This window comes from Phodopus roborovskii, unplaced genomic scaffold (genome assembly GCF_943737965.1).
Source record: "Phodopus roborovskii unplaced genomic scaffold, PHOROB, whole genome shotgun sequence".
Lineage (NCBI taxonomy): Eukaryota > Metazoa > Chordata > Mammalia > Rodentia > Cricetidae > Phodopus > Phodopus roborovskii.
The window spans coordinates 6,236,417-6,255,879 of record NW_026125489.1 but is presented as its reverse complement, the minus strand read 5'-3'; the positions used below and the strand labels follow the sequence as shown (position 1 = coordinate 6,255,879).

Sequence of the window (19,463 nt, the reverse complement as noted above, 5' to 3'; positions counted from 1 at the left end):
TGTGTGTGTGTGTGTTTTGGTTTTTGTTTTTTTTGAGTCCTGGAACTAGCTCTGTAGACCAGACTGGCCAGGAACTCACAGAGATCCACCTGCCTCTGCCTCCTGAGTGCTGGCATTAAAGGTGTGCACCACCACTGCCCAGCCTATTGTATTTTTGAGACAGTTTCTCACCCTGTAATCCAGGTTGTCCTGGAACTCACTACATAGCCCAGGCTGACTTCTAACCCATGGTGATCCTCCTGCCTCAGCCTCCTAAGAGATTGGATTATGATTATAAGGGAAAACCCACCGTATTGTCTAGCTTTATGTCAACTTGACACAAGCTAGAGTCATGGGGGGGGGGAGCCACAATTGAAAACACGCCTCCAGAAAGTCAGATTGTACATAAGCCTATAACTTAGTCACTGATGGAGGAGGGTCCAGCCGATTGTGGGTGGGGCCATCCCTGGGCTGCTGGTCCTAGGTTCTATAAGAAAGCAGGCTGAGCAAGCCACAAGAAGCAAGCCAGTGAGCATCATCCCTCCATGGCCTCTGCATCAGCTCCTGCCTCCAGGTTTCTGCCCTGTTTGAGTTCCTGTCCTGACTTCCTTTGATGATGAACAATGTATGCTAAATAAAAATAAACCCTTTCCTGCCCAAGTTACTTTGTGTAGTGAGATATACACTTTGTCTGCACCTGTGGCACAGACCACGCCCATTGGGGGTGGAGACAGGGGCGGATGTGACCTGGGGGAACTAAGTTTGAGGAGGGGGCTCTGAGAGCTCTCTTGCTCGCAGCATGGGGACAGGAGAGTATCCGGAGGCATCCTTGGGACCAGGAACCTGCTGGTGTTCATCTGTCCATGTTGTGAGTTATTTCTCCCTGAATAAACATCTATTCAGGCTATTTGTTTCCTGATCCTTATTAAGCATCAATAACTGTGGTCATGGTGTGTCATTGCAGCAATAAAAATCCTAAGACCACCATGCCTGGCTTAAAGAACTTATTATTGTGTATCCTTACTAGTCATTGTTAATCTGTTATTATGCCTAATTAACAAAAAACCTTATTTCTAAGTATGCACATATAGAAAAATATATAAATAGGGGTTGGTATATCTTTGCAGTTCAAGGGGAGGGACTTGGGACGTACCCATCACAGATAAGGTACATCTACTGACCTAATTGCACACAAACAGTTGGACTTCCCACGCGGTCTCATTCTCATCACCGGAGAGTATGGTGGTTAAAATGAGAAATGTCTGCCATAATTTCAGGCATGTGAATGCTTGGTCCCGGGTTGGTGTCTCAGTTTGCCGTGTTTAAGGGGTGGAGACTTGTTGGAGGAGGCAAGTCACTGGAGGTGGGCTTTAACAGTTTATAGACTCCAAAGTCATTCATGTTTGCTCTGTTTCATGCTTACTGGTCAAGAAGGGATGCTCAGTACTCAGTCCAAGCCCTCCCACCATGACAGACTCCACCCTCCAGAACCGTAAGCCAAAATAAACCGTTTCTTCTTAACCACGGAGCCATTTCTCCAGTTATAAACTCTTTCTTCTTTAAGTTGCCTCTGTCATATGTTTATAGCAACCACAGAAAGGCAACGAATACATAAGGGAAAACAACCCTCACAAATTCGAATTCCATGTTCCAGCAGCATAGAAAATATGGCTGACCCTGAATACACAAATGATCAAGCGGATTAAAGTCTTGAGTATGCTCGGTAATGCTATTGGCATAAGCAACGTGTTATTTCTAAAATTGTAGCCCAGAGTTGAGCCTCTGGCTCAATATGCCTTGAGGGGAGACATAAAGAGTGGACACAGATTTGATCCTCTGAGGCCACCGTGGTAAGCCACAGGTTCATTCTACCAGCAAGAGTGACAGATGGCCTGAAACTCAGAAAGCTGCCCCTAGCCACTGCTGTCTCTACTCACCGGACCGTCCCTTTTGCTGGAGGGTCTGACTTCAGAGGCTGACACCCAGCGCGGCCGTTTGCCAGTCTGTCCATAGTACAGGTGTAGTAGATCTCGGCAATGAGAGAGGCAGACGTATTTACCCTCTGAAACAGCAAACACAGCATGGTTCTCATGGAGGCGAGCAGGGCTCTCTACCCACCCCAGGGGTAAAGGAAATCCAAATCCCCCAAACACAGCCACATCCAACGTAATGAAAATAGAAGTGTTGGTCCTGTCTGTTCACAAGAAAATGCTCAACGGTCTTATTCTCAGCTTTCCATGAAATCCGGGCACAACTTCATGATTATCCTTTATAAAAGCAGGGTAGTAGGTTCATTGCTCAGTTGGTTTTTGAGATGTAGTCTCATTCTGAAGACGAGGTTGACTTCAAGCTCCTTTTTAAAAGATGTATTTTATGTGTCACATATGTGTCTTTGTGCCACATGCTTGCCTGGTATTCATGAAGTCAGAAGAGCATCAAGTCCCCTGGAACTGGAGTTACAGATGGTTGTGAGCCACCATACGGGCTCCTTTGGAAGAGCAGCTGGTGCTCTTAACCACTGAGCCCTCTCTCCAGGCCCTGCACCCAAGCCTCCAACACCCCACAAAGTATTGGAATGTCAGGTGTACGCAACCACATCTGATTCACAATTTAAAAAAAAAAATAAACAGCTGGGCATTGGTGGTGCACGCCTTTAGTCCCAGCACTCGGGAGGCAGAGGCAAGCAGATCTCTGTGAGTTCCAGGACAGCCTCCAAAGCTACACACAGAAGCCCTGTCTCAAAAAAACAAACAAACAAAACCAAAAGCTCACATAGCATGAACTTCACAGCTTAAACAGCAAAATCCAGTGGTTTTTAGTACGTTTAAAGTATTGTGCAAATATGGCCATTATTATCCCATATTTTTCTTCCCAGAAGAAAAAAACAAACAGCAACAAAACCCCCAAAGGACCAAACAAACATATGCTTAGTGGATACTTCCCATTCCCATTTCTGTAACAACCATTAGTTTTTTTTTGTCTCTATGGATTTGCTTACCCTGGATATTTTATACAAGTAAAACATATGCTACGTGGCAATTTTTTCCTTTTATGTCTAACAACTTTATCTCAGTAGAGTACTTTCAAGGTCGTTCTACACTGTAGCCTGCTCAGACCTTCAATTTTTTGCATAGATGAGCAGTATTCCATTGTACGAACAGATCATAGTCTGATACTCACTTAGCACTTGGTGGATTGGAGATTGCTCCTTCTTTCTACTTTCCCTTAGCCACGATAAACCTAACCCCCCCCCCATAACTGTGATTTTAAAAATTAGACAATGATAGTAGAACAGGTATGATATGAAAGGGAGGGGTACTAGGGCTGAAAAACGTAAGCGGGGAAGGGGCCGGAGAGGAGGAGGTGTGAAGTATGTTAGCCGAAGCTAGGGGCGTGTGGAAAAACTACCCTGCACCGGTGGACAATACTTCCCCACGAAGACATGGGGTTAATACATGAACCCTGAGCGCCAGATGAGAGAGTCCTCCTGGGAGTTATTAGTCAGGGATGCCCTGGACACAGGCTCCTGGCGTTGCTCTTGCTTGCCCACCATAGCTGGACAGTAAGAGTCTACTGGGGAAGGCTTTGATTTCAGGACATAGGGTGGAAGGCTGGTATCGACCTGGGAACTTCCTCCCCCCTGGCTAGCTTTCAGAGAGATGCCAGGTGCCGTGCAGAAAGCTGGGAGAAAAAACAACACCAGTGGACTCACCCAGCAGTGGAAATTACATGCTACAGCGCCAGGCTGCCAGGCACGTGAGCTTACTGTTGTACCAGAAACATTAAAGCCATAGGGGCAGCCAACAGTTCCCTGATTGGATGCGAGGCCTACTCCACAGGAGGGAACTCGGCCTGGCATTTGTAAACCAGGTCCGAAGGCCGTGGCTCTAGGGGTCATGGACACTACTGGGGGAGGCTACTACTGTTGCTCTGCTACATGGACTTCTAAATATTTACATTTATAGCCACAACTGCTGATCTCAACCTCGGCTAAGGAAACTTCCTTTTGTAATGGGCAGCCAGTAACGCAGAGTCCCGGGGAGTGAGTGTTGAGTGCCCGGCCCACATCCATCTCAACTTCTCCGAGGCTTGGAGAGCATCACAGGGGAAGTGGACAGAGAGCGTGCAAGCAAGCGCAGGAGGATGGGGAGGGGTGCTGGGAAACACTCTTCCAGACATGACCTCGCAGGGGGTGTGGTTACCAACACAGGATGGTCCTAAGACCGGGCTAGCCAATGGTCGAGCACCGGTGGGAGGAGCTCCCATAGCAACACCCCGCCAGGGAGCTGATGGCAGGCACATGGTAGCTGGGGTGGGGGGAGGTAGGGGCATTGTCTTTCTCTGGGGATGCGGCCCAGTGTGTTTGCAGCACTGATTGGATTCAGTATGTCATGCTGGGGGAGGGGTGAGATAGGAGGGCATGTTAAAGGGAGGGGGTAGTGGGCGGGCTACTTGGGGGTGATAATGATCGGTATACGTACTATACACGCATGAAACTGTTGAGTAAAGTACCTGACAAAGCAACGTAGGGAAGAAGGGCTTATTGCGGCTTCCTGTTCAAGGGCACACATCCTGTCACCTCAGAAAGGGCCTGGGAGCAAGAGGCAGCTGCACATAGATGCTTGCTGGCTCGCTTCCTCCGTTTTTTGTTTTTCACGGTCTCTCTACACAGCCCTGGCTGTCCCAGAACTCACTCTGTAGACCAGGCCGGCCTCAAACTCACAGAGATCCGCCTGCCTCTGCCTCCTGAGTGCTGGGATTAAAAGCCACGCCGTGTTACAGTGCCAAAAAGTTGGAGACAGTAGGGAGTAGAGAGATGGCTCAGCCATCCTGAGTTCAATTCCCAGCAACCACATGGTGGATCACAACCCTCTGTAATGAGATCTGGTGCCCTCTGCTGGCGTATAGGGATATGTGCAGTCACAGCACTGATGCCTAAACATATACTTTAGGAAATAGCAGTTGGAGTGTTTTGGAGTAGGAACTTTAGATGAAGGGGCAGCTGTTTTGTTTTGGATTGTTTTTTCAAGACAGGGTTTCACTGTATTGCTTTGGAGCCTGTCCTGGAACTCACTCTGTAGACCAGGCTGGCCTCGAAATCACAGATTTGCGCCTGCCCCTGCCTCCAGAGTGCTTCAATAGCATTTGCTACTAATGCCTGGCTGGGACAGCTGTTTTTACTTTAGCATGAATTAGGGCAAGGACAGAGTGCTGCTGGGAAGGGGGTGCTCAGAGAAGGCGCGCATTTCCAGAGGTCAGAGAAATCCAAGCAGAGAGAGGGATGAAGGAGATGAACAATCAGGAGTGTAGGGATGGAAGCCAAGATCATTGAGCTTCAAGGAAACAATTGGGGGGCCTAGAGGCTGGAGAGATGGCTGAGCAGTTAAGAGTGTATGCCATGCCGGGCGGTGGTGGCACACGCCTTTCATCCCAGCACTCGGGAGGCAGAGACAGGCGGATCTCTGTGAGTTCAAGGCCAGCCTGGTCTACAGAGCGAGTTCCAGGACAGGCTCCAAAGCTACACATAGAAGTCCGGTCTCAAAAAACTAAAAGTGCATGCCACTCTTGCAGAGGACCTGGGTCCTGGGTTCTGTTCCCACCGTCCTGTAGTGGCTCACAACCCTCGTAACTCCAGCTCCAGATTTTTTTTATCAACTGTACACGCACCCACATACAGACATAGACACATACACATGCGGAAATAAAACAGAGTCCTGGCTGCTCTTGCTAAAGATGTGTGCCCAGTTCCCATCACCTACATGGCAGCTCACAACCATTTAGACTCTCAGTTCTTTGGGATCTGACGCCCCCTTCTGGTCTCCACAGGCATCCAACACACATACACGAAGCTCTCACACAGACATATAAAATAAAACTAGACACAAAATCATGTAAGTGCTCTCCCTTCCTTCCTCCTTCCTCTCTTATTTTTTTTTTTTAAAGAAAACAACTAGGTTGGGGATACAAAGTATGACAGCAGAGAGGGAAGATGAACAAGAGGGCCAGGGGTTGAGAATGTCTAAGGCAGAGAAAGTTGCCTTAAAAGGGCAGGGAAGCTGAGAGGCGGTGGGTGAGTGGGAATGACTGTGTCTCCCCGGGAGACCCAGGGGAGACTGAGATAAAGCCCCTGCTCACAGAGAATGTGGATTAATTAGTAAGGTTTGGACGCTACATCATAGAGGGAAAGGGCAAAGATCCTTTATGCCAGGTCTACAGGCCCGTAGCACCATGCCCATTGTACGCGGAGTACTGGTAATCGAACCCAGCATCTTGTGGATGCTAGGCAAGCCCTTTGCCAGCTGAGCTGCAGCCTCAGCGCCCTAAAGGGCACATGTTTATTGTAGCACACACAAGCATTGCTGAACAGTGTACATCTTGCAATGAAAGGCATTGTCACAATGTAACTGACAGCAGTTTCCACCCTAACAGATACATAAAATGATGGCCTTCATCACAATCGGTTGTGCCCAGCTGGGGACATAGCTCAGTTGGTAGGGTACTTGTCCAGCACACCCAAAGCCCTGGGTTTGACTCCAGCCCCACATATATAAGGCACTAGGGACACAGAGGCAAGGGATCAGAAATTCCAGGTCTCTCAGAGGTGAGTTTGAGGCCAGCCTGAGATATGGGGGACACCCTCTGGGGAAGGAAAAAACGGTGTTGGGCGTGGCGGTGCACACCTTGACTCCCAGCGCTTAGGGGAACACAGGCAGGTGGAGCTCTGGGAGTTTCAGGACAACTAGCTCTAGCGAGACCCTATCTCAACAGAAAGACAACAGAAAACAATGTTGCCTTAGATGTGGCCATAGTCATGCCGTGCCTTCTACAAGGCAAGCTGTCCCAGACAAATGACTAAGAGCCTCTAACATGGGTAAGACGGTCGTACGGTGAACACACGACCCTGACGTGTGTCATAGCTCAGAATAAAGCCCGGCAGCTTGCTAGGCACGTCAAGAAAACACAAGTCGTGAATCAAAGTCGCAGGTTTCCTTTCTGAGGACGTTCTAACCCTCACCTTAACAATCTTTCTCTCTCCCTCCTCCTTCCTCCTTCCCTTCCTCTTTCTTGCTCTCTAAACACACACTCACACACACACACTCACATACTACTACACACACACACACATCTGCAAGGCACTTCTAATATTGCAGAAGCTTTACAAGTCTTGAGACCGGGCGGGCATCTGTAACCCGACTTTTCCTCAATATTTTACTTCTGTTAAAACTTCACGGACCATCTGCTGACAATCGAGACATCCCCACTTCCTGAAAACCCAGGGAGCCTCGGTCCCACCAGCCAGAGATGCTGTGGCACCTGAACATACACCCTGCCATTCTTCACAGAGTGCTGCTACCCAAATGTTTCCTTGCTTGCTAAGGACCTGGAGTCACGGCCCGAAAGTTCTTGTGTCCTTTTAGGAAGAATCTACACAGCAAAACACATGCCCTTCATATTTATAACTGGTCGGAGTAATGCCGGAGTCAATGTCGCATCTGTCACTGAGCATCAGACCCTCTGAGCTGTCGGTAGGCTGTGCTGGGCACCCTTTGTTCCGCTCAGGCAATGTCTGAAAGCACATTTGCTCAAGAAACAGATTTTCCTAGGGAAATGGCTGAAAAAGGAACTCAGATGATGAGAGAGCCAAACAGCAGGCCCGCCTGAAGTATTCATTCCTGGCCCCCCCAGAACCAGCTGGGTCCTGAAACATCAAAGGTATAAACAATTGGATCAACCTGGGTCCCTGATCCCTCCCAGCGGCCCTGGGACCCTCAGACATCTGCAAGGAGGGGGGAGGCTTACCGGGCCTGTGGGGTGTCTTCACCTGAAAGTTGACTTTATCTGAGAGTTTATAAATCGCAGTCCCCATCTCTGAGCTGAGCCCAGCCCCGCTGTGTAGCTCTGAAAAACAGCTGAGGGTAACATGCTGGGCGGGCCAGCCCCACTGACCTGTGTGACAGGGCCCGGCCTCACTCCAGGCCTGCCACCGTGTTTATTTTTCTAACGGCCACCAGCATGCTCTGCCTGCTCTCAGGGGCCGGAGAGGCCGATGGTTTGTGAGGTGCCTCTTACACACCAGAGTCACACTCGGAGCTGGGTAGTGTTCGGCAACGTTATTAACGCCTCCTACCCATTTCAGCGTGCCTTTTGTAAGACGGGGAATAACAGTTCACTCAGCTTATTTTATTTCCGTGGGACCCCAGACTGAACCCATGGAGCCTTGCACGTGTCACAGGCTAAGTGAGCTCCAGCCCTCTTTTTTATTTATTTTCATTTTCAGACTGGGTCTACTTTGCTAGATTCCCTTTAGAACTTGCTTTGTAGTCCAGGCAGGCCTTGAACTTGGGCTTCTCCTGCCTCAACTAGCTGGGATTATATGTCTGCATCTCCAAGGCTCAAGGCCTGGCTCAGATTTCATTGTTTAAGATTTATTTGTGTGTGTGTGTGGGGGGGGGGGTGTAGGTGCCCACAGAGGCCAAAATGGGGTGAGGATCTCTTGGAGCTGGAGTTACAATGCTAGCGGGCTGTGGTGTGGATACTGGGATTTGAACTCCTATCTCCTGGATGAAGGGCAAGTACTCTTAACCGCTGCGCCATCTCCAGTCTCCTAACAGGTTTTTGTTTTGTTTTGTTTTTTGAAACAGGGTTTCTCTGTATAACAGCCCTGACTATCTTGGAACTCTGTAGAGATCCGCCTGCCTCTGCTGGGCTTAGGGGTGTGCGCTGCTACCCCCAGCTTCCAGAGTTTTAAAGTGAAAAGCGCATAGGTCATAGGACGTGCCTGGCAAGGTGAGCCTGATTTTAATGGCGTTTAAGAACCCCCACCTGATACTCGTTAAGAAAATTTGCACTAATGATCAGGGTGGCTGACCCAGTGCGGCACTAGTTTTGTGGATGTTTCTAAGTGTGCTAGGGACACGCTCTTCACGTGGGGTTGCGGGGTGGGCAGGGTTTTCTTCCCAGACGCAGTTTGTCATTCGTGCCAGGCGAGGGCGCCGCTGAGCGCGCCTGGCCCAGCATCCCCGAGCATCGGCTGCTCTCCCGCAGGTGAGCAGAGTAACGAACGCACTTTTCTACCTCGCACCCGCCCGCCAGCTCCGCCTCCCGCTGGCCGCAGGCGGTCTTCGCCCCCCGCTTCTCCCCGAAGGCAGTTCTGAATGCGAGGAAAGCAGAATTTTTTTTTTACCAAAGCCGGATCCGCAGAGGGAGGTTGTGAGGATTTGGTCAAATCCCCAACCGCACAAAAATAGCAGTTCTGTTCTGTTCTGTTCTTTTCCCTCAGCTGGCGCTGTCACTCAGCTGTCACTCAGTGGCAGCGTGATCCCCGGGTCTCAGTTGTCACTTCTGAGACGAGTGACACTCCTTTCTACAGGACCTCTGAGTGTGTTCGTTCCCGGGAACTGAACGGTAGGGTCTTACGGATGCTAGGCAAGTTCTCTCCCACTGAGCTGGGTTTCAGCTCTTGAAATAAAATTTACAGAGTTACCAAGTGGCATTCAAAATTCCAAAGTTTGAAAAAAAATGTTTGTTTTTTTTTTAATGTTCATTTTGGGAAAAGGAGGGGCAGCTGATGATAGCGCTGCAGGGTAAATGTGATTAATGTCACCGTGTCCTGTATTTAAAATGGTTGAAATGCTTAACTCCAGGCTTTAAAATGAAGGCGGGGTGGGGGTGGGGGCGTAAGGGAGTGAGGTGGGGGTGAGGTTCTGGGGGTGGCGGTTCATCTGAGATCATCCTGGGCTACACAGACTCTCTCAAAGGGCGCGGTGGGGGTGCTAAAATGGCAAATTTATGATATATACAGTGTATACTCTTTCTAAAATTACGTTTATGGATGAGGCTCTATCTGCATTTACACCTTTATGCCAGAAGAGGGCGCCGGATCCCACGATAGATGACTGCGAGCCTCCATGCGGTTGCCGGAAATTGAACTCAGGACCTCTTGGAAGAGCAGCTAGCTAGTGCTCTTAACCTTTGAGACCCCTCACCAGCCGTAACACGATGAAAACATCAAAGAGCCTTCTCCAACCCAACGCCGTGTCACAAACCTGTAATTCTAGCACTGAGGCTGAGAGAGGGGGGACACGAGTTCAAGACCATCCTCAGCTGTGTAGTGGAGTCCACAATCTGCCTGGGCTACATGAGACCCGTGACAAACCCAAACCAACCAAACTTACGCCCAAAACAACAACACACCTGTCGGTAGAGTAGAGAGTACAGAGTAAGTCCACACACACTGGTCAACTGACTTTTAAAAGCAGCAAGAGAATCCAGGGAGGAGGAAGCCCCGAGTTTCACGCCGGCTATTGATCAATCATGTCTCTCTGCTACGGTCCCATCTTCAGGAAAGCTGGCGTTGGAGGCGTGGAAGCACCAGGGAAGCCAGGAATGAGGAACATACAGGGTCCTCTCTTCAAAGAGAAACATAACCTGTTTTCTGCCCGGGGGTGGGGGTGGGGGTGGGGGTGGGGGTGGCTTCAAGTGGACATGGTTCATAGCCTGGTGACCTTTGCACTGTCTATGTGGCCACAGGCATCCTCCCCGGCTCCTTTTCTTGAGCCCGTTTTCTCACTTAATATATTGAACCCATCTTTAAGAAGACGTGATCTGTGCCTTACCAAGAGTTTTGATGTAGTCACGTCTTAAACTTTGACGTGTACGCAGGATTGAATTAATGGTCACCAGGATTTCTCAAATCGTGCTGTGCTTAAACATGCCTAAAATAAACTACTCGGGGTCAGTTCGAACCATCACTGACTACTAAGTTCTGAGGAATTAAACTACCTTCTAGCTTCCCTCTGATGGTTGTGCTTCTGGCCTGAACACGTATGTGCACTCTGGAGTGCACACACATGTACTCCTGCCTGCACACGCATACACATACCTGCACTGCACACACACACACACACACACACAGTTGGGAAATTTAAGTCCTTGTCCCTTACAGCTCTCTTCCTCCCCACCCAGCTGTGAACTCCCGTGCTCTCAAGGTTGAGCAAACAAGGTTCTCATAACTTTCCGGTGTGCAGTGCCCATGCCTTGACCCCAGGTGTGGGTGGTGCATGATTTAGCCCATCCCCTGGCTTGGGTATATAAGCCCATTCCTCTCTGTAATAAACGTTGGCAGCTTCCTCTTCACTTCTCGTGGTGGTCTGTTAAGTGTTTCAATCCCGACACCCTCAGCCAGCGCGGTACTGTGGCCGCATGGGCCCAGCAACACATGAGGCTGTCTCTCTCTCTCTCTCTCTTTCTCTCTCTCTCTCTCTCTCACACACACACACACACACACACACACACACACACACGAGCCTGTCATGTAAGAAGGCTCTCAAGAAGTCTAAGCCCACACCTCGCAGACGGTGTTTATTTTCCTAACAATCCTGTTGGATGGGTTTATGACATCTGTGTTAGAAAATGCCAACCGGGCACAGCAAAGGGAGCAGCTAACAGAGGGAAGATGCACCATATATGAAGCAAAGAACATTTGCAAGTGTGTGTCTGTCAGGGCTGTCTGGACTATGTACAGAACTCAAACACTAATAGCAAAGAAGCAGCCCAGTTCAGCAGGCAAGAGATAACCAGACTTTTCACAAAAGACCTGACAGATAAGGAGCAAGATGCTCAACGTTACTGCTCTTCAGACAAACAACACCCACAAGGAGATAGTACCTCATGCTCTAATAAAAGCTATTTGTAGGCTGGCATTGATGACTCGTGTCTTTATCCCAGCACTCGGGAGGCTGAGGCAGGTGGATTTCTGTGAGTTTGAGGCCAGCCTGGTCTACAGAGTGAGTTCCAGGACAGCCAGGGCTGTTACCCAGAGAAACCCTATCTCAAAAAACCAAACCAAACCAACCAACCAACCAAACAGAAAACAGCTTGTATCAAAAAGACAAAGGTGACAAGAGCTAGTGACATTGTGGCGATTGTAGCTGTTGGTGGGAATGGGAACTGGCTCGGTCATTCCAGAGGAGGATGTGGTGGTGTCTCAACAAGGTTAAAAATAGAATGCTACATGATTTCCCTCTAGGACTATGTGATTGTCCTGGTTGTCAGCTCCACAGGAAGAGCTAGGACTATGGGGAGGACAGCCTTCCGGAACCCCTGTGAGGAATTATTTATGTTAGGGAAGGCCTGGGCAAGCCTGTGAGGTCGAACTTTCATTTTTAAAGATTTATCTTTATTTACATGTGTTGGGGGAGTGCAGGAGGGGATGACCAAGGAATTCAGAAGACAACATAGGGTCCCTTGGAACCAGGAGTTACAGGCCATTGTTAGCCAGCTGTGCTGGGGACAGAACTCAGGTCTTTTGGGAGGGCAGGCAGCCCTATTAACCACTGAAACATGGCTCTAACCCAGTGGGAGGCGTTATTTTATTTGCCCCAGTGGGCGGCACCATTCCCTAGGCCTGGGTCTTGGGCTGCACAAGGAGAGGACTTTTTTATCCTGACTGTGGACACTGGGTGACCAGCAACCTCATGTTCCTGTGATGAAGGGTCGTGAGCGGAAAGAGCCCTCCCTCCCTTAAACTGGCTTAAAAATCAGCCAGAATGGTGATTACCATTCCGTAGGGCCTGTGGAGGCAGGGCAGTTGGGAAAGATTGGCAGTTGGGTTCTGGGCTCTCAGCTGTAACTGGACAGAATCAGGGTGTCCTTGAGTGCTGGTGACCAACACAGTGACTGTGACAGTTACACACTGTACATTTCCAAAAGCCAGAGCACAGGATTTTGAATGGTTTCACCATAAAGGAAGGAGAAATGTTTCAGGAGATGGGTATTTTAACCTGACTTAAGCTTTATACAACTTATACTTGAATCCCAGCACTCAGGAGGCAGAGGCAGGGTCTTTGTGAGTTCGAGGCCAGCCTGGCTTTCGTGGTTGAGACTCTGTCTCAAAACCTAAATACCAGTCAACAAAGTGCTGACCACAACAACATGGGTCCACTCATGCATGAACTCACGGCAGGAAGACATGAGTGTCTCTCCATGGAAGGTCAGCTTAAGACTGACTTTTGGAAAGCAATTGCAGTTTCTGTTAAGGAAAGAGACCCATGGAATCAACAAGACTAGAAAGCGACAAAAACATCCCTCTAAGTGTTGTGGTTTTTCTGTGCCTAGTTCGTTTTCAGCTGCCCCTTTAATTTCCAGCACTTGGGAGGCAGAGGCAGGTGCATCTCAACTCAAGACCACTCTGGTCTACAGAGCAAGTTCCAGAACAGCCAGGACTAGACAGAAAAACCTTGTCTCAGAAGAAAAAAAAAAAAAAAGAACAAACACAAAATGTTAATCACCGATGGGGGTGGTGGTGCACGCCTTTAGTCCCAGCACTCAGGAGACAGAGGCAGGTGCATCTCTGTGAGTTCGAGGCCAGCCTGGTCTACAGAGTGAGTGCCAGGACAGCCTCCAAAGCACAGAGAAACCCTGTCTGGAAAAACCAACCAAACAAAAAAGAAGCACTGGTCTAAGGACAGGCACAGTTGGGTGGAAGGGCGCATGTCCAGTGCCTACTGGTCTCTAGATACCATTTATTTTTCAACAAGTCTATCGGGATGTGACAACCGAGGGGACTCAGAAAGAAGTGTCCTGGGTCAGGTTGTGTCTCCCGGCCTGCCTCCAGCTGTGAATGCTGACTCAGGGTTGCAGGGTTAGACAGTGAGCACCTTCAGCTGCTCTTTCTGCAGCAGCGTAAGGGGAGGGCCTCTCTGGAGCGAACCCAAAGCGCATTTCTGTCTCCCTGGGCCAGGCTCACCAAATCGGCATTCCCTTTCAAAACATTTCAACTTGCCTTTAAAGAACATAGTCCAAGTTGTGGGTTTGATGTGGAATAAAGGACCGGCCTAGTTAGAACAGAATCGCCTCCCTAGGGTCGGCCTGTGATTGACAGGGGAGGGCCTAAGGTTGGCCTGTGATTGACAGGGGAGGGCCTAAGGTTGGCTTGTGATTGACAGGGGAGGGCCTAAGGTTGGCCTGTGATTGACAGGGCCACTGAGGGTGGCCCCACCTTGGGCGGATTCCTTCCCTTCTTGATAATGACTTTCACAGTCGTTATCACAAAAACCAAAACCAAACAACCAATCCTCAATCATCCTGGCGAAAAGCCTAAGAATTCAAGATGGTTACAACCATTTGAGAGTGGGTCTGCTGGCTAGTTTTATGTCATCTTGGCACAAGCTGAAGTCATCTGAAAGAGGGACCCTCAATTAAGAAAATGCCTCCCAAGCCAGGCTGTGGTGATGCACGCCTTTAATCCCAGCACTCAGGAGGCAGAGGCAGGGGGATCTCTGTGAGTTTGAGGCCAGCCTGGTCTACAGAGCGAGTTTTGGAACAGACTCCAAAGGCAAGGCTGTAGGGAATTTCTTAATTAGTGATCAGTGGAGGAGGGCCCAGCCAAGTGGTCCTGAGTTCCGAGGGAGAGCAGGCTGAGCAAACCATGGCAGCAAGCAGCACCCCATGGCCTCTGCGTCAGCTCCTGCCCTGACTTTGATGACGAATAGTGATATGGAGATGTAAACCAAACACTCACTCCTCTTTCCCAAGTTGCTTTGGCTAGGGTATTTCACGGCAGCAACAGGAACCCTAGTTAAGACAGTTGGCAACTTCAAAATGGCTAATGTCAAGAATCTGGGATTAGAATGATTTTTATGCTGCTGTGGGCACTGAGTCTGCTGGGAAGGTGAGGGACAATGATGAGGGATTAAACATTTCACCCATGCACTTCATCTCCAGGGCCCACCAAGGCGGTAGTGCCTTGTGGCTAAGGGATATTGAAATTGGATCCCTGCCAATGCCCCCGCCCATGACCCTCAGCAGGAGCCCAGATGAAGACTCATTGTGAGTTTGACATCTGAAACTCTACGAAATTTCTGCTTTTTATTGTATATGCCGAGGGGGAAGGGAGAGAGAGGAAGGCGGGTGTGTGTGTGTGTGTGTGTGTGTGTGTGTGTGTGTGTGTGTGAAGTGGGTTGGTTCTGTGCCCGAAGACCCCTCCTCACCACAGGGTCTGTGTCAGTTTCAAGGGAAGCCCTCCTTCAGATCCCCTCCTACATCTGTCTGGAGAACAATGTACAGAGCATCTCCAAGGATGTTTATTAATTTGCATACTTCTTGGACTTCCGGGAAGTTTGCTGTTTTATTGGAGGTCTCCAGTGTGATGCTACGGATTGAGCTGTGGGACTCACACATGCTGTGCACATGCGTTACTACCGAGTTACACCTCCAGCTCTAGTTTTGTGTGTGTGCATGTGGTGTACATGTGTGTATGTGTTCATGTGTAAGTGTGTGTGTGAAGGCAAGAAGTTGACACCAGGAGTCTTCTACAGTTGCTCTCCACCCCATTTTTTCCACGGAACTTTTCGCCAAATTTGAAAGTTATCAATTTGGCTAGGCTAGCCGATCAGCAGGTCTGGTTAGGAAAGCCCCTAAAAGTACTAACTTTGCTTTTTGGCTTCTGTAGTTGGGCTGTTCTTGCTAATCAAAGTATGTCAATCCAGATGTGTTTTTTTTTTTTTTTGTGCTTTAAAACCCAAGAACGGTATGGCTTGGTGCTGCACAATTTGGGCAAGTTTCCTGTGCAGCCACCAGCTGCCGGTAAAGACTTGGTATTCCACTTTAAGAGTTTGTGTTCCCTGAAGGAGTCACCTTGCCCCAATGCCACAGTGCTAGTCCCAGAGTTTCAGTACAGACTATGACAGCTATGCAAACAGGCAGGAAGGTTCATGGAAGGAGGGAGTACTATGGTTTGTTTCTGCGTGCCTATTATAGGGTCTACAGGCTACTCATTCTCAGCATCCTGTCACAGTTAAGACTGTCAACATCACATCTGGCGGTGGCACACTCCTTTATTCCCAGCCCTTGGGAAACAGAGGCAGGGGGATCTCCAGTTTTGAGACCAGCCTGGGCTACAGAGGGAGTTTCAAGACAGCCAGGGCTACACAGAGAAACCCTGACTCAAAAAAAAAAAAAAAAAAAAAAATCAACAAAGAGACTTCCTAACTTCAGGTCTAGCCTAGGAGGATTTGCCATCTGTCATTCATGTGTCTCCCAGGATTGGGGGCATATGCGTGGGATGGGTGTGGGGAAGCAGGGTAGTAGCAGGGATGTTGTAACTGGATTGAGACCCTGAGCTCAGCCTCCCGGAGGGCTTGTACCCTTTTGCTCTTGTCCTTTTCCAGTGGGTGAGATAAAATCCCCACGGGAGGTCGCCATTCCTCAGACCTGCCCGCCCTACCTTCCTCTCCATGTTACTTTGATACCATCCCTGGTACAGAAGCACAATGGGGCTGATCACAAATGTTGGTAGCGTCTCTTCGGTGTGGCAGACTGTGGGAGTCTAAGTCTTCACACCCAGACAGGCCATGCTAGGGAGCGTGCATTTGGGTTGCTCCGTCCCAGTCTCTAGACTCCTAGGATTGTCACTGCAAGCCACCTTCAGCACACAGCTTAATCCACAGCCCTTCCTCTCCCTGTTTCAAACCTTTCTTCAGATCTGGGGCCTTTGGGAACCCTGGTTAACCCTTGATTGACACAACTTTCCCTTACTCGGGAGAAACCGTCTTTAGCTCCTTGGAGCCTGTAGACACTTGAGCCTCTCTATTCTAAGATTTTAAAGCAGACCTCTCCAGAGTGTCTCAGTTAGCACTTCTACTGTGAAGAGACACCATGACCGCAGCAACTCTTATAAAGGAACACATTGAACTGGGGCTGGCTTACCGTTCAGAGGTTTAATGCATTGCCATCATGGTGGGAAACATGGAGGCGTGCAGGCAGACACGGTGCTGGAGAGGAAGCTCAGAGTTCTACATCTGGGTCAACAGGCAGCAGGAAGAATGACCCTGGGTCTGGATTGAGCATTTGAAACCTTAAAACACAACCCCAGAGACACACTTCCCCTTAACATGGCCACACCTCCTAATAGTGCTACTCCCCATTGACCAAGCATTCAAACGCGTGTCAATGGGTGCCATTCCTATTCAAACCACCACAGAGCTCATACCTACATCTGTCTTGAGAATTTTCATCCTTGGCAGGGGGGCAGACAAAACATCAACCCGTTCCTCCACCTAAGGTCCCTATGACAAACCGAAGTTCAATTTCACTGGAGTTCACCCTGGAGAACCAGTGAATTCATGAAAGGTTACTTACAGAGCACGGGGAAGGCGGCGTTAAAGTGGCCTCACTGGACGGGGTGCCCAGCATGGATGACAGCTTCCCACGGATAATGGCTTCCCAGTATAGACGGTGGCTTCCAAGGCTGAGCAGTACAGCCCCGCCCCCTTCGGTGTTCTCAAGTCCATACCCTCTAGCCCCTCCCCAGAACGTGAAGCCACGGGCAATCAGGGCAGAACTGTATACAGCTGGTTGGGAGGAATGACTGGCTAGTTCGGTGAGGGGCTCTGGTCATCCAGGCTCCATCGGCCTGTGAGGAAGCATCCTGTCAACAAGGCCAGCTGTGACGGTGGACCTCAAGCTGACATGATGGCGCACACCTGTGTTTCAACCCATCCTGAGTTTTCAGTTCTTTGTATTTCAGGGTCCTCTTTCCAGTTATGACCCTGGGCCATTTTAGCCAGCAGAAACAGTAACAGGAGCCCGGGGAACTGAACATCAAATTCTATCTAATTTCTGTCCATGGTTTTTTTTTTTGCTTTAAAGGATCTAAAAGGAATGACTTTCCCACACGCATCATCCTAACTAGAAATAGAGGTTAACCCTACTGAGCACTGCTGTGCAGAGGCTCTGATGTGTGAATGCATCAACCCTTTCAGCTCGGTTTTCTCCGTCCGCCCCACAAGGCAGAGACTGCGAGTGAGGGACCTAGGAGCTGGTGGCCAGGGTTAGGGGCCAAGGCAGCTTGGTTCCAGGACTCAAGTCCTTTTAGCCACAATGCCGCTCGACCTAGATTCATGCCTTTGAGGTACATTTCACAAAGTGTACGATGAAGAATTGGGTTGGGGGATTTTGACATACATACTTGTATACCCACCACCCCAAGGTATAGCAAATTCAGGCCTGACTTCAACTGTTTTCACAGGAGTGACAAGATCCATATTCGAAGACTCAGCACCCAACAGACCTGTCCTTGACCATCGATCCCTAGGAGTTAGGCTGGTCCTGAACTTGGTGATCCTCTGCCTTTGCCTTCTGAGTGTGCCACTGGATCTACCATGACCATTTAATTATTCTTCCAGCAGACATCAATGCCTAATAGTCTTCCTGGGGCGTGGCCCGGTGTTGGGGTGTGGCTCAGAGGTGGGGTGTAGTCCAGTGTTGGGGCCATCAGTTCCCTGGTTTAAACAAACAGTAACACCCCATTTTGTTTCACTAACCAGACAGACCAAAACACACAAGCTTCTTACATTAAAATTGAGAAATTTATTTTTTCATGAAATAGTAAGCAGAATATTTCATGAAATAGTTAGCAGAATTAAAGTACAGAAATATACAGCTTAAAACAATTGAAATGATACTACAATCTGAATGACAATTACAGATTTATGAACAAAGGAAAATGAATAGTTTAGACAATGAGTTCACTTCAAATTTTTTGCTCAATAATTCACCTGGAATTAGACACGGGAGGGGAACTGAAATCTGGGCGCCTCGTAAAATGAAATAATGCCACTTCATCCTTGTCACCGGGGCTAACCCTGCTCAACAGTGGGTCGGCTCTGTTCCCCATCACAAAAGCCAGTTACCCACCATTCACAAAGGTGTCAACTATCAGTCCTTTCTGATTTTTAAGGATGCTGATTTAAAAAATACTTTCTTAGGCACTGAGCAATAGATTTCTCCAGCCTCGCTTGAAGACTTGGGGACAGCATCCCAAAGCATCGGCTGGTCATGGCTTTCTTCTACAGCTCACTGAGGTCATCTGCCTTGTGTACTTACAAATGTTAAAAGGCAAAAATTACATCTCAACAGCAGCCAAAAATTTATATATATATATGTATTTTTATGTATTTACAAACTGTACATATTTACATGACCTCATCAAATACTGAATTGTAGAAATAAGAACCACCTATAAAGGAGTTCATCGCGTGTCCCAGTGTTAGCTTCTTGTGCAAACTACAACTTCCCAGAGTCCCCGGAAAGCTAAAGACAGTCCACGTTGCGGAGGCCACCGTCCATTGTTAAAGCCCCAAACCTAAACACAAAGGGAAGACAGAGGACCTCAGCACATCCACTCTTTGATCCCCAGGGTCCTCATGTCCAGGGACTGACAGGATCGTCGCACACACACACACCACACGCCTGGCAAGAGCTCCATCGGTGAACTGTACCGGTTCCTGACTTACAGAGCAGACCTCAGAGGAGAGCTTTATTATTACATTTTTGTGTGCACACAGCTTGAGGTCAGAGGACAACTTCGGATGGAGTCAGTTCCCTCCTTGCACCTTGAACACGGGATTTAGGGGCTGAACTCAGGCTGCCAGGCTTGCACCAGAGCCCTTACCTGCTGCACCATCTCGCTGGCCTGGGAACAG

At 49.0% G+C, this 19,463-nt stretch overlaps 1 protein-coding gene across 1 annotated transcript in view; it reads right to left on the bottom strand.

The window, feature by feature from the left end:
* Positions 1–18,325: 18,325 nt before the first annotated feature.
* Positions 18,326–19,463, bottom strand: part of Tbk1 (TANK binding kinase 1) — a 34,561-nt gene continuing 33,423 nt past the window's right edge. The window contains exon 21 of the mRNA XM_051176168.1: positions 18,326–19,123. Within this exon, the coding sequence (XP_051032125.1) occupies positions 19,072–19,123 (52 nt within the window). The 3' untranslated portion in view covers positions 18,326–19,071. The remainder of the gene's footprint in view (positions 19,124–19,463) is intronic.